This window comes from Balaenoptera acutorostrata, chromosome 3 (assembly GCF_949987535.1).
Source record: "Balaenoptera acutorostrata chromosome 3, mBalAcu1.1, whole genome shotgun sequence".
NCBI classification, from domain to species: domain Eukaryota; kingdom Metazoa; phylum Chordata; class Mammalia; order Artiodactyla; family Balaenopteridae; genus Balaenoptera; species Balaenoptera acutorostrata.
In genome coordinates this window covers 70712721-70734634 of record NC_080066.1, presented here as the reverse complement: position 1 = coordinate 70734634, position 21914 = coordinate 70712721, and the positions used below count along the sequence as shown (strand labels likewise).

Genomic DNA, 21914 nt, shown 5'->3' with positions numbered 1-21914 from the left:
GGGTGAGAAGTCGTCTGCTGGACGGGACAGATCATTCCCCAGCTCACTCCTTCCATCCGCAGAAATGGCCACGGGGGTGCTCAGCCCTGCTCCAGATTAGAATCACCTGGGGATGCTTAAAAAAAAAATACCCAGCCCCACATCAGATATTCTGATTTAATTGACCTGGGGTAGGGATTGAGCTTTAGTGTTTTTTAAGCTCCCAGGTGATTCTAATGCACAGTCAAGGCCGAGAATACCTGAGCAGAGGCCTGGCTCTGAATTTTAATCTTTCTTTATCTGCTCCAGACTTATACTAAGGGTACATATATACAAAGAGTATATGTAAGGCCAGGTGGCTGCACCTCCTCCCACCGCCTTCCTTCTGCCTTTTTTTCTGAAGGGACCAGGACTCCTGGCTGGGGTTGGTGGCATCCACACCAGCCATGTCCCTGGGCCACCTTCAGAGCACCCGCTCCATCCTGGGGACAAATCAGCTAATAAAATTGGGCATTTATTAAGCATCTAATGTTATTTCTAATCCTTATGGCAACACTGCATTTTAGCAGGAGGGAGGGAAACAGAACTCAGGAAGCCTTAGTGATTGCCTTCAGAGCCTCAGTGGGTAAGCCCTGGAGCTGGGATCACACCCAGGCCTTTAGTGCTCCAAAGCCCACGTGCATTTCCCTGGCCAGGCTGCTCCTGGAAGCAGTGCCTGTTTACTGAGCACCGGCCATGCCCAGGGCACAGGCCTGGGGCCCATTTATCCATTAGGCACAGCAGACACAGTGTCTAGGGCCCACGATCATTTTAGGGGGCCTACAAAATGCTTTAATTTTCATTCTGTTTGAAATCAGAAGAAAAGAAATAATAATGATAAACATACAACAATGAATCCAGCCTGGATTACACTTGTCTTTATGCCAATATACTTGTAAAATATATTATTTAATATTTTTTTATGGAAGAAGGGACCCATGAAGACAAAAGTGTCTAGTGACCATGGAATTCGCAATGCAGCCCTGCACACAGTCCTGGGCCCTGGAAGGCGCTGACCATTGTGTCCCCCAGCCCTTCCCAGAGCACAGCCAGTGCTAGTGGGGATTGAGGCAAGAAATGTTTATTACACACCTCTGCATGCCGAGAGCTCTGGGAAGTAAACAAGAGCAACAGGTGTGTCCTGGTCTGGCTGGGAAGAGACGATGTACACACAGGAAACCAAGAGCAGGACAAGACAGGATGCTTTTTCCCAGTGTGGCCAGTTCTTACTTCTATCTCTTTTTCTGATTCTTTTTGGCTGCATTGGGTCTTTGTTGCTGCGTGCAGGCTTTCTCTAGTTGTGGCAAGTGGGGGCTACTCTTCATTGCAGTGCTTGGGCTTCTCATTGCGGTGGCTTCTCGTTGCGGAGCACGGGCTCTAGACACGTGGGCTTCTGTAGTTGCAGCACGTGGGCTCAGTAGTTGTGGCGCACGGGCTTAGCTGCTCCGCGGCACGTGGGATCTTCCCGGACCAGGGCTCGAACCCGTGTCCCCTGCACGGGCAGGCGGACTCCCAACCACTGCGCCACCAGGGAAGTCCCTTCTATCTCTTATTTTTGTCATTTCATTCGTCACTTAGTTATGTCCTGCTTTACAGGTTATTGAACTGTTTCATCTATTGAATGCTTCAATCAACTATTCTTTTGTGGATTTTTTTCCTTTCTTCAACAAAAAATTACTATTTTAATAATATATTTGTTATTTTAAAATATTGGATTTAATTGTCCAATTTAATTGAATGGGTAATTCAGCCCATGGTGCAGAAATTCAGAAGGTACTGAAGAAGGCTGAAGCCAGGGGAGAGAGGGAGGTTTCTTTTGTGTGAACCTTTGGTCCTGTTTAGTTTGTGCCATGTGCAAGCATTACCTATCTAATAGAATGGCTGAAAACAAACAAGCAAACAAAACTCCAAACAGGTATGTGTTGAAAAGTTAATCTCCCTCTTAGCCAGTTTCCAGCTTCCCTGTCACTCCCACCACCCCAGAGACAACCATCTTTCCCAGCTTACCATGTATCTTTCCAAAGACATTTTATGCATATGCAAGCATATATGTTTTTTAAAACATTTACCCAAATTGTAGCACACTGTATACGTTGTTAGTCACTTAAGGTCGTTTTTTCCAGTTTTATATATATATAAACATATATATATGTTTTTGAGATTATTTCCCTTTATAGGTTATTATAAGATATTTAATATATTGATAGTTCCCTGTGCTATACAGTAAATCCTGTTGCTTATCTATTTTATGTACAGTAGTTTGTATCTGTTAATCCCATACTCCTAATTTATCCCTCCCCCCTCCCTTTCCCCTTTGGTAACCATGTTTGTTTTCTATGTCTGTGAGTCTGTTTCTGTTTTGTATATAGATTCATTTGTGTTATTTTTTAGACTCCACATATAAGTGATATCATATAAAATTTGTCTTTGTCTGACCGCACTTAGTGTGATATTCTCTAGGTCCATCCATGTTGATATAAATGGCAATATTTCTTTCTTTTTTTATGGCTGAGTAATATTCCATTGTGTGTGTGTGTGTGTGTGTGTATATATATATACATACACCACATCTTAAAACAGTCATCTGTTGATGGGCACTTGGGTTGTTTCCATGTCTTGGCTATTGTAAATAGTGTTGCTATGAACATTGGGGTGCATGTATCTTTTTGAATTAGAGTTTTCATCTTTTCCAAATATATGCCCAGGAGTGGGATTGTTGGATCATATGGTAGTTCTATTTTTAGTTTTTTAAGGAACCTCCATACTGTCCTCCAGAGTGTCTGTACCAATTTACATTCCCGCCAACAGTGTAGGAGGGCTCCCTTTTCTCCAGACCCTCTCCGGCATTTATTATTTGTAGATTTTTTGATGAAAGCCATTTGATGATAGCTTCTTTGTGGTTTTGATTTGCATTTCTCTAATAATTTGCGATGCTGAGCATCTATTCGTGTGCCTGGTGGCCATCTGGATGTCTTCTTTGGAGAAATGTGTATTTAGGTCTTCTGCCCATTTTTTCACTGAGTTGTTTGTTTTTAGTCACTTAATATCTTGATCTTTTCATACTGAGAGCTGCCTCATTCTTTTTCAACAGCTGGATGATATACCATAATTGATTTAACTAGATCCTCTATTGATAAGTTTGTTTCCAATCTCTGTTATAAAGTAACCTTATGGAGCATAGCTCCCCACTCTTTCAGTTGTGCATTAAGTAACTGTATATATTCTTTTCTCGCTATGTGCAAGCACATCTGTATGTCTGTTTAGAATGGAATCACAGCGTCAAGAGATGTGGGCATTGTGCAGGGAGGGGAAGTTGGTACAACCTCCATGGGGAGGCCAATGTGGCCATATTTATCTGAATTAAATCCCTCCTCCCCAAACAATTTCTGGACCACCTCCTGGGTGCTGGGCTAGGGGTACAGAGGTGAGGAGCACTCAGGCTTTGCTCTTCGGGGGCTCTCAGATTGGGACAGATCACTTGCAGCCCTGGGAAGGAGGGCTGTACAGATGCCAGGACAGTGCAAGGAAGACAGCCATGGGCCTGTCGCTCGGGAGAGAGGAAAAAAATGTTTGCTGGGAGGAAAAGAAGGAAGGGCACTGCAGGTAGGTGAACCAGCATGTGCAAAGGCCAGGTGTCACAGGGGAACTTTGGGGTGTTCTGGGGAGCAGGCCTTCTCTTGTTCAGGGTCCATGTGGTGGGAGGGGAAATGAGATGGGACCTGCACCTAACAGGGCTGGGAAGCAACTCTGATCTGTTGGTCATGGGGCTCCATTGAAGGGTTCTCAATCTGGTAGCCTCATGGTGAGAGAAATGCTAGAAGCCTCTCTCTGGCCATGGTGTGGAGGAATGATTGAATGCCAGCGTTTCTTCCAGTAAACTCTCAGTCCCTGAAGGACAGGCTCCCTGCACTAAAGGCCTTTAGCCCATAGCAAGTGTAGAAACAGGCAGCTGAATTATAGCCAAGAACCAAAATGAGCCATATGCCCTGGCATTGTCTCTGAAATGAGGGCGCCTGTATTCCCCTGGAGGCTGAGGGTCGTGAGCTTCCTCCAGGAGGCCTGGGCTCAGGCCGGGGGTCAGGTCTGGGGTCATGGTTTGATGCTGCTCACAGTGACTGTGACATTCTTTAGAAGTCTCTCATCTCTGTTCAAAAAAACTCCTCCATTTTGCGTACTATTCCCTGATATATCTAGGTTAGCTTTAACATTAAAATGGGATGTATTACAAATATAATATAAAGTAAGTTTCTCGGGACTTCCCTGGTGGCGCAGTGGTTTAGAATCCGCCTGCCAATGCAGGGGACACAGGAAGATCCCACACGCTGCGGAGCAACTAAGCCCGTGTGCCACAACTACTGAACCTGCGCTCTAGAGCCCGTGAGCCACAACTACTGAGCCCGCATGCCACAACTACTGAAGCCCATGCGCTCTAGGGCCTGTGCTCCGCAACAAAGCCACTGCAATGAGAAGCCTGTGCACCGCAACAAAGAGTAGCCCCCGCTCACCGCAACTAGAGAAAGCCCGCGTGCAGCAATGAAGACCTAACGCAGCCAAAAAAAATAAATTAATTAATTTTTTTAAAAAAGTAAGTTTCTCTAACATCTTTGAGTCAAATTAGCCCTCCAGAAAAATCTTTTGATTTCGAGGGGTCCGCCCAGTTTGAGAAGGATGGATGCAGGCAATCCAGTTTCACTGCAGCAAAGCTACACTCCTCACCCTGGTCTCTGTGTAACTGCCTTCAGCCCTCTTAACAACCAGGAGACTTGCTGCACTTCACTCATTCACGCCTCTGTTCATTCATTCACCTGGTATTTCTTTTTTTTTCTTAAATTTATTTATTTATTTAATTTTTTTGGGCTGTGCTGGGTCTTCGTTTCTGTGCAAGGGCTTTCTCTAGTTGCGGCAAGCGGGGGCCACTCTTCATCGCGGTGCGCAGGCCTCTCACTATCGTGGCCTCTCTTGTTGCGGAGCACAGGCTCCAGACGCGCAGGCTCAGTAGTTGTGGCTCACGGGCCTAGTTGCTCCGCGGCATGTGGGATCTTCCCAGACCAGGGCTCGAACCCGCGTCCCCTGCATTAGCAGGCAGACTCTCAACCACTGAGCCACCAGGGAAGCCCCACCTGGGGTTTCTGAAACCTGATAATGTGCAGGGCGTTGCCCTCTCCTATGACATCCACAAGGAGCAGAATAACAGTAGCGGCTGTAAATGCTTTGCATATATGATCTCAATCAATACAATGACCCTTTGAGGTAGGTACTATTATTATTAAACCCATTTTACAGACGGGGAAACTGAAACTCAGAGAGGAGTTAAAGGTAAAGTGACAGAGGCCACCCTAGAAGCAGCGGAGCCAGGATTAAGACTAGGCAGTCTGACCCCAAGGCTGCCCTTTTACCTCCTGTACTGTGTACACTGAGCGGTTGGGATGAGAAGCCTTAAGCACTGGGATAAGGGGCAAAGAGCCCTGGGAGCTGGAAAACCTCAGATCAACTTCCGGCTCCCTCCAAGCGGCACTGTGATCTTGGGCAAATCACCCTCCTTTCCTGGTTCTAGAATCTGCCCTGGCCCGCCTCCCTGCCCTATTCTGCTTTGAGCTATTTAGGCTATTTAGATAGTGGAGGGTTAAGTGCAGCCCGAGGGGTGTGACCAATAGCATTGAGAAGGGAAGTTTCCCTTGATTCTCTGGAGCTGCTGAGTCCTACAGTGTGCCAGGACCTTACTCATTTGACTCCCACCACGGTCGAGCAGGTCCTTTTTTTTTTTTAATTTTTAAATTATTTATTTATTTATTTATTTTAAAAATTTTGGCCATGCAGCATGTGGGATCTTAGTTCCCAAACCAGGGATTGAACTCACACCCGCTGCATTGGAAGCGCAGTCTTAACCACCGGACCGCCAGGCAGGTCCCCAAGCAGGTCCATTTTATTGATGAGGAAACTGAGTCTCCCTGAGGTTAAATAGTTGGTTGTTAGCTGAGTGGCTTAACCTGGTAACAACTAACTCCTTGCTTATTTCACTAATAATAGCTCCCATTTACTGAGCACTTATTAGGTGCCAGACACTGGGCTAAGCATTTGAATCTTCAAAACAATCTCCCAATATTATTATTACCAGTTAAGTCTCAGGCTCCCCATAACCTGGGGATAATAATAGGCCCCTATTGGGGGTTGTTGTAGGAAATTAAGGAAGTTGCCCAACGTCACACAGCTAAGAGGTAGCTGAACAGGATTTGCACCAAGGTCTGTTTGGTTCAATAAAGTGATGGTTAAGAACCATTACTCTGTGCTACCCAAGCACAGGCTGCCTGGAGTGGCAATAGTAAAATCGGCATTTGATTCATAGGGGCTATGGTAATAGGTCCCATAATTATAGACAGGACCAGGAAAAATCCTTGTCTCTGTGAAAGTGTAGGAAAAAGCAAACAAACAAAAAAAGCCTAAAAGTGGGTGAGGTTAGGTACTGGTTAAACTGGTGTTCCCAACATTGCATGTATCCAGGTGGATATCAGGATAATTTCAGGTGATATACAGATAAACTTCCTATTTTATGTATTTATTTAAAAGTGATAAATATAACTAGCACATCTGTGACTCCACGGCTATTACTGCTTATGACAAGGCTAAATAAACGTGGTGAACTGATTTTAAAAATTAAGTAAATAAGCATCAATAACATGTCTACACTGTTCAGATGTTCTTTCGCACTCTCAAATATGTAATGCAAGTCATGCTGGTTCTATCTTCAATATGTCCAGGACGTGACCTCTTCTCCCCACGCCAGCATGGCCTCTCCTGGGCCACTGCAACAGTCTCCCACCAGGCCCCGCTCCCTGCCCTGTCCCTGCAGTCTGTTTTCCATATGGCAACTAGGGGAAGCCAGTTAAAACAGAAGGCAGATATGTCCCTCCCCCTCTCAGAACCTCCAGGGGCCTCCCAGCTCAGAGGACAAGCCAAAGACCCACCAATGGCCTGTGTGACCCTATAATCTGCACGCCCCCTCCCCCCAGTATTTCTCCCATCTCATCACCTCTTTGATGGTCCTGGGACATGCCAGGCACGCTACCACCTCAGGATCCTTGCACTTGCTGTTCTCTGAGCCTGGAACATTCTTCCCCCAGATAGTGTCAGAGAGGTTCCCTTCACCATCAAGACCTTGCTCAAATGTCACCTTCCCAGAGAAGCATTCCCTGACCATTTTCTCTGAACCACATCTACCCTCTCCTGGCATTTCTGTCTCCTCTTCTCTGTTCTATTTTTAACCTTGGCATCTTTATCTTCCAAGATGCTGGATACCTGATTATTTTGTTTATGGTCTGTCTGTCCTCCCACTAGACTCCTTGAGCTCGGGAATTTTTGTGTTTTGCTTACTGCAGGATCCCTAGCACCTAGAACATGGCCTGGCACCCAATAGGAGCTCGATGAGTACATGTCATGTGGGTGAATACAAAGTTCCATTTGTGCACATGTGCATTTTTCAAGAGAGAAAGGGTCCAAAGCATTCATCAAAGTCTCAGAAAGGTTGTCTACCACCAAAGGGTACCCCAGCTTCCCCATTTGGGACCATGTTGGCCAATTAGATTTACCTTCTAAAGGGTCAGACAATACCACTTAGCCAGTTGGGCCTATAGTTTTTCTCCTGAGAGTTGATAAGTGAAGCCTTGGTTTATCCATTAGTTTTCTGTGAAGTGGGCTAGGATGAGTCAGTCTCCCTGCCAGTTCATCTCACCATAGCAAGAGGTGGCCCAGACTCCCTCTGTAATGCCTCTGTTTATAAGCAGTGGCCCCTAGAGCCTGCTTCTTCCCACCACCAAGAAGCAAGCTCTGCCTTGTATTATTTCTGCTGTTTCATGCCTTGCGAATTCCCAGCTAATGTGGAAACATCCCAAAGGCAAAAGACCATGTTTTCTTTTCTAGGGCCAGATATTCAGAAGATGAACATGCAACTCAAGCAGCCCGGGGTTAAAGTCCCATCTTTGCCACTTGTTGGCTGTGTGACCAAAGACAAATTACTTAACCTCTCTGTTTCCTTCTCTAAAAAAATGGATTTTTTAAGAATAAGAACTTCCTCATTATGCTGTTGGGGGGATTTGATGAGATAGTGCATATAAGTGTTTGGTATGGGATGATGATGAGCATGGAGCTTGGTGAAGTGAGGGGTTTTAATCCAATCATGTCACAAATATTAAGTGCCTGCTATGTGACAGGTGTTATGCTAGGGACTGGGGAGAAGAAATGGGGCAGGTGCTGTCTTGTGTGAATTAGCTTCTTTGATGGTACAGACAGAGTGGCATCAAATGGCCTGTTTCTGACTCCCTCAGTGGGTCTGTGGGTGGCCTGTGCCTGACAGTTTCACCATCTCTAACCACGTGGGGCTTACATTCCAGAGGCAGAGGAGAATGGACACGGGGTAGCATGGGTTTATGAACTGTGAGAAAACACAGGGTACTTTAGGGGAATATTAGAATAATGGGGAGGGGGCAGATTTAAATCTCAGGGGTTAGAGTTCTTTCTTTGTGAGTTACTTTGTGAATAACCGGGCTGCAGAGACCTGAGGAGCAGCAGCTGGGACCCTACCTTTCTCCTTTCCTGCACCCTCAGGGAATTTGAGCTTGTTCTCCAGAGGGGCAGTTTAGGAGGGTGCCCTAGGCTGAAGCTCTGAGGCCCTGCCCTCTGGGCGCTGCCACACACACCCTCTAGTGGTCACAACACAGGCAGGCGCTAGGCTGGATGGGCCCTGGCATCCAAGGACAGTGGGACTGACTGTCACCATCCTGCTCTTCCTGATACTATCTCCATTGAGACTTGGTCTTCCTGGAATGAGGGATGACTTCGGGACCTCATGTCATTTAACTTTGGTAACCAACTGCAGCATTATTCCTATTCCCATTTTACAGATGAGAACCCCGAGGCTTATAGAGGCGAGGGAGGTTAAGTAGGGTCAGTACTGAACTCAGGGCTACTAGACTCTGGTTTCCATGCTCTTCAGGTGTCATCCAGCTGGAACCTAATGGCACCCCACCCTCAATGCCACATCTCTGGGTGAGCACAGCAGAAGGCAAACTTTGTCCAAATTACTGCCCAGGGAAGAAGGCAGCCCTCCCCAGGAAGGTTCCTACTTCAGTCTCTCCTTGGCCTGAGGCCCCAAGCACAGGCCTGACATCCCTCAGGGTGCTCCACCAGGAACCCTGCAGAAAGGGATGCCCTGGTACCTCAGGGAGGTATGGGGGAATGAAGGGGGGAAGGAGTCACAGTTCACAGATTTGCCTCCAGGGGTGCTGAGCATTTGTGGACGCCCTGAGGGGTAATCCATCCACCTGCTATCCTTTTCCTTTTGCTTCCCCTCACACACACATACCTCTTCCCCCGGCCAAATTGGCTGGGTTCAAATCCAACCTCTGCCACTAACTACAAGCTTGCGCAAGTTACTTAAGGTCTTTGTGCCTCAGTGTCCTTTAATGTAAATTAGTGGTTAATCACCATGCCTACCCCCAAAAGTGTTGTTATATGGAGTCTGGGGTCTCACCCCACAACACTTTGATTCAGCAGGTCCAATGGACCACATTTTGGAAAGCACTGTCCTGAAGGGTGTGCTCTGGCAACACAGACCCACACCACTTTCTAGCTGTTGGGGTGAGAGCACATACTGGTTTATGCCTCTCTGGTTTTAGTATCTTAGCAGTTTCAAGACTATCTTCATTTCAATGGCAAATTAAATAAGTTCCTGTTCCTCAGTTTCCTCAGCTGTGAAATGGAGGTAATAGTACTATCAGAATTGTTGTGAGAATGACTAAAAGCATTGTAATGCTTGCTTGGAACATGGCCTTGCCCATAGTAAGCACAAGCTATTATTGTAATCCACAGCCAAACCAGCAGATACCCTGATGAAAGAAAACACTTTACATCACATTAAGTTTCTCCTTGCATTTTAAGACGCATTCATTTCCCCAGGGGTCAGCAGTGACTGAAAAGGGGCCACAAGATCCGTTGTCCTCTAGATGTTGCTTACACAGGTGTTTTGTTCACTTGTGAAAATTCACCCTGTTTGCTTACGATTTGTGCACTTAAAAGGCACTGTCTCCTAGGATCTTCAAGGTTCTGTGAAGAACGCAGGGCAGGCATCATCATCTCCGTTTTTCAGACGGAGGCCAAGACAGCTATTTTGATTGGGCCAAAGAAGAAGGGGATGAGGGCTGGGAAGCTTCTAAGTCCGGCCCTCCATTCGCGAGAGTAACCGCCTCTCCCAGAGGGCGCGGAGCGAACAGTACCTGGCTCCAGGTAAAGCTCAGCAAAGGGTTCTAAGTCCTTCCTGCAAACACCGGCCTTCCCCCAGCGCACACACAACTCAGGCCCGCCGGGGGACTAGCACCGCAGCAAGCTCACAAGGCCAGTCCCACACGTGGGAACTCCCGAGGGAGACCCGCGCGCCCGCAACCCCCTCGGCCTCGGCGGGGGGAATGGCGTCCAGCCCCGGGCCAATGAGAGTAGCGGAATTTCTTTCATTCAGTGCGGGTCTGGTTCTTGCCCGGAAAGGGGCGGGACACCACGCCGGGGGCGGGGCCGCTGCGCGCCGGGGAGAGGGCGGTGCCCGCTCAGTGGCCCGGCCAATCGGCGCCGCGCCCGGGGTGGGAGGGGGGACCAGGCCTTTTTTCCCTCCGCGCGGGGCCAATCCCGACTTTACAAGCTTGAACTTTTGCCACCCTCGGACTAGCGAGAGCGCCCGAGGAGGTACCCCGCCGCGCCGGCTCCAGGGGCAGGAGCGGCCTTAACCCTTCCCTCGCCGGGCGGCCCGCTGCTGCCGCCGCGCTCCCACCAGCTCGCCCCGGATCAGGCGGGACCCGGCCCCCCAACCCACCCCCATTGCCATGATGAAACGTCGCTGGGGAAATCACGAACCCTACCCACATCCCTCTCTGTGGTGCAGAGAATAAACTGGGGAAGGGAAGGGGGTGGAGGAGTCGCCCAGCCCCGGGACGGCTGGCGGCCCGCCTAGCTCCGAGGTAAGGAGACTTGGCGACCGAGAGGAGCCCTAGAGAAGACCTTCCCCGCCTCTACCCCACCCTCTACAACTCCCCTACCTCGAGCAAGCCTAGAGTCCCGCTGCGCGAGGCATTCCACGCCCCCCGGTTGGCCCGGCGGCCAACCCCTGACTTTGCGCAGGGGGTGTGGAAGCCTCGTGCTATCACGCTAGATCCCGCTACTCCAACAAATCAGCCGCCCCCTGCTCCCAAGAGACGCAAGCCAGGAAAGCATACACGCACACCCATTTTTATTAGCCTTCCCTGGGATGGGGGTTTGTACCAATTCTAAAGTGCAACGTGTGTTCGTAAGTTTGTGCACAAGCCAGGGAGAGGCAAAGCGCCCCGTTTGCGTCCGAGTCTTAGTGGGTCCGCCGAGCCCTCGAGCAGCCCGCCCGTGGTTTGTGTAACCGCGTGTGTGTGTGTGTGTGCGAGCGCGCGCTCGCATCCGTGCCCGCGGCGCACGCGAGCTAGAGAGCAGGCCGTGGGCGCTGTCAGGCCCGGGGCGGGGGGGCTGGGGCAAGCGTGGGGCGGGGGCCGGGGCTCGGCCCGCCCCGGGAGCCGGCCCCTCGGAGCCTCGGGCCCTGCAATGGGACGTGTTCTCCTTTAAGAGTTAAGAAACTTGAAACCTTGTTTGCGCAACAATCAGCGCCGCGGAGCCGCCAAAGTGTCTAGACTGGCATATGATGGGAGGCAGCCAATGACTCCGCGGCGCTCCTCCGGGGGCCCTCAGTGTGCGTTTGAGGAGAACAAAAAAGAGAGAGCCGAGCGGGGGAGCGAGCGAGGGAGACGAGCCGAGAGAAAGAGCCGCCGGGCGCTGCCTCGCCAGACCTCGCCGGGACCGCGGGGCCACCGGGAGGCACTTTTTGTGGAGGGGGGAGGGGGGCGACCTCTGCAGCCGCAGCGTCCGGGGCGTCCGAGCGCAGCGTGGGGCGGGCTACGACCTCTGCTTCGGTGGATTGCATTTTTAATTAAGGATTCCCAGCAGCTCTTTGGGATTTTTACAGTTTCCACTCATGTGTTGACACCCGCGTTCAGGAGAAATTCCCTCCAAGTGCATCTAGCGCCTGGGACCTGAGACGGAGTTGGCTTTTCGTGCATGCAATTCCAGGGATTTTGGTTTTGTTTGGGGTTTCTTTTTCTTTCTTTCCTTTTTTTCTTTTTCTTTTTTTCTTTCTGCAGGGAGTAAGAAGGAAGCCGAGGGTATCAACAAGCCTGCCTTTCGGATCCTGCAGGAAAAGCCCATGTAGTGAAGTGCTTGGGTTTTAAAGGCAGGGCTTCCCAGACACATTTGGGGGGTTCGGCGCGAGCGCTTTGTGCTCATGGACCAGCCGCGTAACTTTTGAAGGCTCTCCGGCCCATGCGGGGTCTTGCTGGCGGCGCGCAGCCTGCAGTCCCTCTAAAGCGCCGGGGCTGGAGTTGCTGAGCTGCCCGGGCGCCGGGGTCCATGTAGTCGCGGGCCGAGCGCGGACTGCGGGTCGGCGTGCGCGCGTTCCCCGCCGTCCCGCCCTGGCGAGCTCCCTCATGTTGCAGCCCTGCGGCGCCCCTTCGACGACAGGCTGTGCGCGGTCTGCACGGCGCCCGGCGGCAGAGCTTCATGTGGGGCTGCGGCCCGCGCAGCCGGCGCCTCGCTGAGGAAACGGACCCCCGGTAACCGGAGACCGCCTCCCCCCCACCCCCGGCGCCAAAGGATATCGTATGTTCAGGTCCAAACGCTCGGGGCTGGTGCGGCGACTTTGGCGAAGTCGTGTGGTCCCCGACCGGGAGGAAGGCAGCGGCGGCGGCGGCGGCGACGAGGATGGGAGCGTGGGCAGCCGAGCTGAGCCGGCCCCGCGGGCACGAGAAGGCGGAGGCTGCGGCCGCCCCGAAGTCCGCCCGGTAGCCCTGAGGCGGCCCCGGGACGCGGTGGGACAGCGAGGCGCCCAGGGCGCTGGGAGGCGCCGGCGCGCAGGGGGCCCCCCGAGGCCCATGTCGGAGCCGGGGGCCGGCTCTGGGGGCTCCCCGCTTCACGTGGCGGAGCCGGGAGGCCGGGGCTGGCTGCCCGAAAGTGACTGCGAGACGGTGACCTGCTGTCTCTTCTCGGAGCGGGACGCCGCCGGCGCGCCCCGGGACGCCGGCGACCCCCTGGCCGGGGCTGCCCTGGAGCCGGCGGGCGGCGGGCGGAGTCGCGAAGCCCGCTCGCGGCTGCTGCTGCTCGAGCAGGAGCTCAAGACGGTCACGTACTCGCTGCTGAAGCGGCTCAAGGAGCGCTCGCTGGACACGCTGCTGGAGGCGGTGGAGTCCCGCGGCGGCGTGCCGGGCGGCTGCGTGCTGGTGCCGCGCGCCGACCTCCGCCTGGGCGGCCAGCCCGCGCCGCCGCAGCTGCTGCTCGGCCGCCTCTTCCGCTGGCCCGACCTGCAGCACGCCGTGGAGCTCAAGCCCCTGTGCGGCTGCCACAGCTTCGCCGCCGCCGCCGACGGCCCCACCGTGTGCTGCAACCCCTACCACTTCAGCCGGCTCTGTGGGCCAGGTGAGCGCGCCGCGCCCGGCGGGCCCTCGGGGTTCCCCTCCCGCCCCTTTCCGCGGCCTCCTGTCTCTCCTTGACTCCTCTGGCGGGCGGGCGGAGCTGCGGGTGCTCTCCCGGGTGCCCCTGGAGCGTGGGAGCTCCCGGTGGAGGCGCCTCACGCTGGCAGGAAAGCTGGGGAGTGGGGATGTGGGCGCACACATCAAATGGCAACTTCATCTTAAGGCTCCGGCAAACTCAGAAGGGTGCGGGTTGGAGTTTTCTCTGTGCAGCTTCAGGGACCTGAGGCAGGCTCCGGTTTTCTTCCAGACGGTGGAAGAGGAGGGCAGGTCTAGGAGAGGCCAAAGACTTGAGCGCCACCCCTCCCCCCCACCAAGCCCATTGACCCCCAGTCCGTGCCCGGGCCTGTAGCATTTGTGTGCATATGCCTATACCTACGGTATATTATGGTTTGTCGTATCTAGGTAGATGTAAGTTGTGAAATTGGTGTAGGCAATTCATGGCTAGAGTCCAAAGTGTTTGTAAACTGTCCCACTTGTTCCTGTCTATACTTTGGAGCAAAGGTTTTGCGGGGTAACCCTTCTCAGAGTGGAGATCACTCTCTTGCTCTCTTGCCTCTTGATTGTTGCCAGCATCCCTTGGGTGTCAAATGCCAGGGCCTTCTGCCATCATCATTCTCAATCCTGTGTCCAGCTTTTCTAGAGAGCTGAGGGTCCTGGAGGTGTCTAGGTAGGGAAGGAAGCTGGATATTTTAGTACTTTTGAGAACTGCCCCCCTTCTTTGTCCTCTTCTTGGGTTTTTTCTGCACACACCATCTACCCAGTCCTGCTTACCTGAGCAGGCCCTGGGTGCTGTAGCAGAGGTGAGGACAGAAGAAGACTCCAGGCAGGCCAGAAGCTTGCATCCTCACCCACCCCCCCACCCCCCCCCGCCACCCCGCCTTCTTCCCTTGCACTGCAGAGATCACACATTTTTAGCCTGTAGCATCTTCTGGGTGTATGCATCTTAGGTGGCACTGGGGGTTCTGCAGGGATGGGCCTCTCAGAGGGTTATAGACTGTTGGGCCTGGGCAGGCTCTGAGTTCCTCTGGCCTGGCCCCTCTGGAGAGAGGCAGCACCCAGCCTGGGGGCATTTAAGAGGGTCAGATCACACAGGTCTCCAGACTCCCAGCTTGGAAGGGGAGGGTGGGGCTAGAAGCATGGATTTGTCCCAGGTGTCTTGTTGGTGTCTGGGGTGGTGGCCGGAGGGGAAGGACGGTGCCTCAGTGGTGGTTCCTGAAGAGAGAGCACTGATGGGGGCTGGGGTGGGGAGAGGCAGCATTGATCTGGTTGCTCTGCGCCCCCGCATGGTCACTCCAGGCCTGATTCTCAGGGGGCTTTGGGCAGTCGCTGACCTGTGGCCCTCTGCGGGCTTTCTGTGCTCCTTGTTCCTCTTCTGACAGCTTTCCCTGGAAGTGGCTTTCTCCCCTCTTCCACCTTGGCTCCTCCCTGCCTCTGAGGAGGAGGGCCCTTTTGTGGTTGCCCTGTCCCTGGTCCCGTTTTCAGGGGGAGAGAATTGGTGGGGGCCCCTCTGCTCTTTTAGAAGGCCCCGTTGGGCATTTTCTCTCTCACCACATCAGTCTGCTAGCGAGTATTTGTTGAGCACTTACTCTGTGCCAGGCACCATGCTGGGTGCTGTAGTGGGGAGACTGGAAATATGAGTAGGATCCATGCCCTTAAGAAACAGAATCTTCGGGTTGTGGCGCGGGGAGAGTTGGGACAGAGGGAGCAACACATAATATTTTAGGGGGAAGCAGGGCCAGGCCAGAGGGTCTGAACTCTCAGAGCACTGTGGGGTGTGCATGTAACAGGAGCACCTTTAGGAGCCTCAGAGCTCTAACCTGGAGTGGGGCCTTGGAGGATGGATGGGTAAGGGGAGGTGGGTGTCGAGGGGGAGGAGGAGAGGTCCCACCGAGAGTCAGGGTACCAGGCAAGCTCAGGTGTGAGGGTGGGAAGGGGTGGGGTAAAGAAAACTGGAGACAGGCAGGACCCACCCTGCCCGTACTCCTTGGATAAGTCAGCTTGGGTCTTGGTTTGAGTTTGGTAGCCTTGAGCAGTTTTAAGTTAACGGGCAAACTGCAGTGGTATGGTTCTGACCCATAGACCTGGTCCTAGGCTCTGTCCTGCCGGTATCTATCGACAACTTGACCTTGGAGGAGTAACCTCTCCTCTTAGTCTCCCTGTGGGTCAGTGGGGGTGGCTCTAGAAACGTTCTCCACCTCAAATTCCAGACTAAGCACTGGCACTTGACTGCTCTCCTCCTCCCGGAAGGAGGCGCTGTTGCAGGGACTGTGCCTGTTCTCCTGCTACTTCGTTAGCCCAAGCTCCGCCCTCCACACCCCATTCAAGCCGCCCCGGGGGCCGTTGGGAGGACTGGTGGTCTGGGAAGAGTTTCCGGTAGGCACCAGGCTGACCCTCTTGCTCCATCCCCTGCCTGATGGCTTGGGCCGCCAGGACTGAGGACTGGGGGAACCCTTTGCTGTCCACCCCACCGCCACCTCCTGGCCGCCAGCCTGGCTCCCGGAGCTGGGCGGGTGCATAGCTGGAGCTCAGCCGTGCGCGTCCTGATAAGGAGACGGCTCCTTCCAGGGCTCTGCGGGAGAGGGCTGGGGCACTGGGGCAGGTACACTCATAGAGAGTACGCTGGAACACGCAGCGAGCCAACTGAGGGACACCCACCGGCCCCCCAGTGCCCCACTGGCCCCCACAGGGATCCCTAGTGAGACGGCCCCTTTCTGGGCAGTGCGGCCCCCTGCTGCTCAGAGCAAACCCTGCTCCATCTTTCAACTTGCTTTGGGGCATTGGGGCCAATTCCCCTCTTTGGGCCTCTTTTTTCATCTGTAAAGCGAGGGAGTGGTGAACAGAATCTCTGAGGGTCTGCTGGGAAGATTCCAGGTGACACAGGGCTGCCCTCTCCCCCATGCTTGTCTTAGAAAGTGGGGTCCTGTGTGCCCAGCTCTGCCCTGGGCTTCCTGCTCCCGTGGGAGTCAGGCCCTAGCTTTCCCTCCCTCTGGTGTATCTTTCTGTCCCTGGAAAAGCCAGTTCGCTGAGCTTGGTGCCTATGTGGACGGAAATGTGGAGAAATACTTTAATCACAGTTCTAACCTGTGTTTATAGAGCTCCTTTCTCCCGAAGGTATCCATTAACTTTGGAATAAATCTCCTGCTCTTTGCTTCACCACTTTTTTTTTTTCTGTAATTATATTCAGTAAATTACTATTATCCAAATTGCGCCAGGGGAAGAGAGAGCGAGAGAGAACTTCTAAATGACTGGAGGAGGCCGCCTAGGAAAACACAGGGTTCCCAGGCCAGGACTATAGGAATTAGAATGGGCTAGAAAGTTTTCCTTTTATTTGGCCTGGCATTATCCCTTTGAAATGAGATCAATTTCAAGTTGGGCTTCCAAGCCCCCGCCCCGCCCCGCCCCTCTGGCGGCCCCTCGGCCCTGCCCGCCCTGCTCCTCCGAGCTCCTCCTTGGAGGTGAGGAAGGGGTGATAATGTGCAGTTTGCCTCTTGCTGGCGCCAGCCTGCCGCGCTGTTTATCTGGCTGCCGGGGGAATCTGGGCAATTAGGCTCTGCCGGCCTTAAAGCGCCAGGAGCTTCTCTTCTGCGTCTCCCACCCTGGTGGTTGGGGTTGAGCCTTCAGGTCCTGGGGCTGGAGGGGACAGGCACCCAGGAGGGCACCCCTTGGGAGGGTGAAAACTGGGAGGCCCAGGGAGGCACATGGACCTTTCCTAAGTAAGATGCTAGGCTGCGCAGATCGGGGTGGAAGGTAATGTCTTCAACTGAAACGTTACCAGGCAGTGGGAGAGGCTGTGAACTCTTTTGGCTTTAGAATTAGGGTCTAGATCCCGAAAGGGTAAGTACTCCCTGGGGGCTAACCAGAGCCTCGTCTCTGCTGAGCTAAGCTGAGCTGCATTGGGCTGAGCGCTAGCCTTCTGGTACACTTGGCCCCTGGCTGACTGCTCTCACTTCTGAAGGAAGTTGGAGGAGATTCCTGAAGTTGATGCCTGAGGCTGGCTGTCTGAGGGGGCTGGAGTTTCTGATCTCTCTTTCTCTCCCTCCCTCCCTCCTGCCCATGATCATTTCTTTCTGAGGGGCCTGCAGGGCTCTAAGAGTTCTCCCCTTAAAGTTTAGAGCATGTAAGTTCTTATTTAGAAATCAACACAACTTCTGTTAAGTACTAAGATAGCTTCTAAGATGAGAGTGTGGACAGAGGGCCTGGAGGCAGCCTACACTTTCTCTTCTGACCTTTTGTCCCACCTGAGTTCATGTCCTGGGGTCCATCCTCCCAGATCTGTGGAGGGAGGGTGGATGTGTTGGAGTGAGGCCGAGGTGCCAGTTAAAGGTTCCTCAGTATTGTTCATAGCAGCGTTATTCCTGAGAGCCAAAAGGTGGAAACAGTCCGAATGTCCATTAGCTGACAGATGGATAAACAAAATGTGTGATATAGCCACCCAGTGGAATATCATTCAGCCATAAACAAGAATGAAGTACGATAGAAGCGACAGCATGGAAGAGCCTGGAAACCAGTATGCTAAGTGAAAGAAGGCAGACACAAAAGGCCTTCTGTTATAGGAATCCATTTGTGTGAAACATCCAGAATAGGCAAGCCCACGAGGATAGACAGTAGATTTGTGGTTGCCTGAGGTTTGGGAGTTGGGGGAACAGGGACTGACTGTGAATGGGGCAGGGTTCCTTTTGGGGTGATGAAAATATTCTGTAATTAGATGGTGGTATTGGTCTCACAACTCTGAATGTACTAAGAACCACTGAATTGTATATTTTAAAAGAGTAGATCTTAGGGTATGTGAATGATAACTTTTTTTTTTTAAAAAGTAACTCAATGTTGGTCCTGAACTGGCCTCTCCCCTTTGTTCAGCTGAAGTAGAATAACATCTCTTGCCTTCCTGTGTGGTCTTGGGTGGGCCCTTTACCTGCCTCCACCCCACTTGCCCCATCAGTTAAAATAAGAAATTGAGTTGGGGGGGACCTCTGACATTCTAAATCCCCGTGTCTTGGGGTGCAGTCTCTTTTTTACTTGCCTAGGATGGAAGTTAGTGATGTGCTTCCAATCTCTGTGCAGATCGTTTTGTTGGAACAAAGCAGGGTGTGGGTGCTGGTAAAGTCCCTCCTGAAAGCTTTGCAGTTCCTCACTGGCTGGTGTGTCTGATGTCCCAAGTCTGTAGATTTGCTTTCTGTCTCGCTCATGCATTAGAGCCCCCAGCCCAGGTGTGGGCATGGGTGGTGGGTGTCACTCAAGGCCCAGGTGGCTCCTGTAAGGGGGATCTTCATGAGCTCCCCCCCCCCCCCGCCCCTTTACGGGTCCCAGGTAAGCAGCCCCAGGCAGAGATGCTGGGGTTGATTACAGTGGCTTGACTCCAGCTTCCACAGCCCATTGCTGCCAGGTTTCACTTTGGGGGACAGATCTGGGGGCAGATGTCCAGAACTCCCTACCATGTGTGGCCTGGGCCTCAGCCAATTAGATGTTTGCAAGAGGAACCCGGACACAGGAGTTGCAGACCTTCTGATAAGTTAGTGGGGTAGTGGAAAGGACATGAGGCTGGGGGTCAGGAGACCTGGCCTCTGGTTCTGCCTCTACACCAGCTCCCTGTCTGGCCCTCAAGGAGTCACTTCTACTCTTCAGGCCTCAGTCTTCTCCTCTGTACAGTGGGAGCACTGGCTTCAATTCTCTTTCCCTGTGGAGCGCTAGCCCTACCTGTATTTCGCCTCTTGTCCTGAGAGTCTGGTCTCTAGCCCCTCCAAGACTGGTGGATAAGGGGGCTCCTACTGAAGGCAAATAGCCCCTCTCCTTGAGTCTTGTTTGAGGTCTCCTTTGGGTCACCCTTTTGGCCCCATAGGTCCTCTTTCTCCACACCTTTGTCCACTGATGCCCCCAGCTTTACCATTATCCTTGTCACCATTGTCTTTGTCCATATCTGTTTACTGAACACTTTCTGTGCATATGATGTACCAGACCCAGCTGGGATGAAGGGGTGGAAGACAGGATGCCTCTTGACTGCCTGTCTCATTGGGGTGTAGAGCAGAGTCAGGCCTGGATTCAAATCCCAGCTCCACCATGATTGGCTGGGGAACAATGGGCAAGTCAGTCTTCTCATCTGTGAAATGGGAATGGTAATGGTCATCTTATTTATTTTTAAGAAAGGAGGAAATGAAAGTAGGTACCCAATGAGCGTGATTAACTGCTCTGTACCTAAGGTCCAAAAGAATAAAATACAGTGTATGAAATTGAAAGGTCCCAGCACAGAGAGAGACACAGGGTACACATTCAGCAAATGTTTGCTTCGCTCCCAGTGGCTAATCCATGATTCATTTTCCTTCTCCCTAATTCCAGTCCACAAAAGATTCCCTGTTTTTAGACTGCAGCGCCTTCACTTTGTTGAAGTCCTTTCTAGCTGGAAAAGCCGGGGTGGGGAAGAGGTGAAGCTGCCTGCTCCTGCGACTAATTGTGCCTTATTATAATTGTGAAAAACACTTATTATCCCTTGTGTCATTCCTGATACCTGCCTAATAATAATTACCACTTTACTGCCACTGAGAGTTTGTTTTAGTTTGCGATTTGATGGCCTTTAGTTTCATTTAAGGAAAATGAAGGGTCATTTCATTCCTGCAAATTGTTACTTAGTTAAGCAAATTGTTACTTCCCAGAAAGCAAGAGGCTAAGGAATTCTTCTGAAGACAAAGTATATGTTTTTAAGGACAAGTATTTTAGGCAAATGAAAGGAAACCCAAAGAAAAATACCACAGACAATGAAGAATCGCAGAGGGTCTGAGCTGGAAGGCCATGGAGATTGTGTGTTCCACCCCTTCTCTTTACAGAGGGGGGAGACTGAGGCCAAGAGCTGGCAGTGACTGGTTTAAGGTCTCCCATATGGGGAGCTGGGTTTGGCTTCCTGGGTTCCAACCAATCATGTCCTCCTCCTTGCCCTGAAGGTCATTTGCTCTAATGTAGTTTGTTTGAAAGGGAGCTCCTATGTCTATGTGGGCCTCTGCAGTCAGTCAGTTCTGACTAGAGTTGCCAAACTTAGCAAAGAAAATTACAGAGTGCCCTGTTAAATTGAATTTCAGGTAAACAACACATAATATTTTAGTATAAGTATGTCCCAGATATTGCAAGGGACATACTTATGCTAAAAGCTTATGCCATGTATATCCAAAATTCAACTTTAACCGAGCATCCTGTATTTTAACAGGCCACCTTAGCTCTGACTTTCCCTGTACCCCTGTTTCTCTCGTTATAATAATAATAGTTACTGTTTGTGGAGATATTTTTCTGCAGTACCAAGAGCTGTACTGAGCATTTTACATACATTATTTCCTTTTGCCCTCCTGGCAAACCTGGGAGGTCTCTGTGATTATTGTCCCCATTTTAGAGCTGAGGAAACAGGCTCAGAGAGGTGAGGTAACTTGCCTGAGGTCACACAGCCAAAGGTGACAGAGCAGGGATTGAGCCCAGGTCTGTACCCCAAGTTTGTGGCTTTCCCTGTTGGGCAGTGCTGTTCCAGGGGACTGGGGCAGCAGAGGTGCTGGGTTCCTGGGAGCTGGGTTTATTATTTGAGGAAACCAATAATCAAAAGCATGTAGAACCACCATGTGTGAACTCTCCCATCCCAGCAGTGACACGTTGTCTCCTGTCTTCCAGAATCACCGCCACCCCCCTACTCTCGGCTGTCTCCTCGCGACGAGTACAAGCCACTGGGTAAGTGTGTCCTCCTTCTGACCTTTGGGGAGGTGCCTCCTTCCCAGGCTCCCACAGGGCCCTGCCTCAGTGCTGAAGGGCCAGAGAAGGAGGGGAGGGGAGGGATCACCAGCCTGGTGGCCTTTGAAATGGGGTGGGTGAAGTTTTACAAACACACCCCCAGTTGGGCCAGAGCCGACCCAGCCTTTGCAGTGCCTTTGCAGCGGGCTATTTACGTCTTGAAATTCCTCGCTCATCATTAACCTCTCTGTGACCTTTAACCATGGGCCTGTGGGAGACGAATGGGTTTCAGCTTCAGCATCTTGTTGATGCTGGTGGGTTGATGTTTCTGTCTCTTTTCCTCTCCTTCCCTCCCAGCCTTACATGGTTCTCCTTTGGTGTGTATTAATTAGCACTGTGACAGATAGGCTGAGCACGAAGTCACTGTTGAGAGGAGCTACATGTTTCCCCCCCTCTTTTAAGCCAAGAAGTTCACCTGGGCAGAAACAACAGCTGGAACGTTTAGAAAGCAAGTGTCTTGGTACACCAAGCCCCTGGCATGGAGGGTACCCCTCAGTGGTAGTGTCATTGTTGGCAGAGCCCATTCAGAGGTAGAACGTGTTTTCTGTAAAGCCTTGGGGC

General features: G+C 52.0%; 1 protein-coding gene across 2 annotated transcripts in view; it reads left to right on the top strand.

The window, feature by feature from the left end:
• The first annotated feature begins 11607 nt into the window (after positions 1-11607).
• SMAD6 (SMAD family member 6) overlaps positions 11608-21914 on the top strand; it is a 73892-nt gene continuing 63585 nt past the window's right edge. The window contains exons 1-2 of one of the 2 annotated variants that reach the window (XM_057543433.1): positions 11608-13542; positions 21237-21293. In XM_057543433.1, the coding sequence (XP_057399416.1) occupies positions 12732-13542; positions 21237-21293 (868 nt within the window). In that variant the 5' untranslated portion in view covers positions 11608-12731. The remainder of the gene's footprint in view (positions 13543-21236; positions 21294-21914) is intronic. The other variant, XM_007166123.2, reaches the window with a different exon arrangement.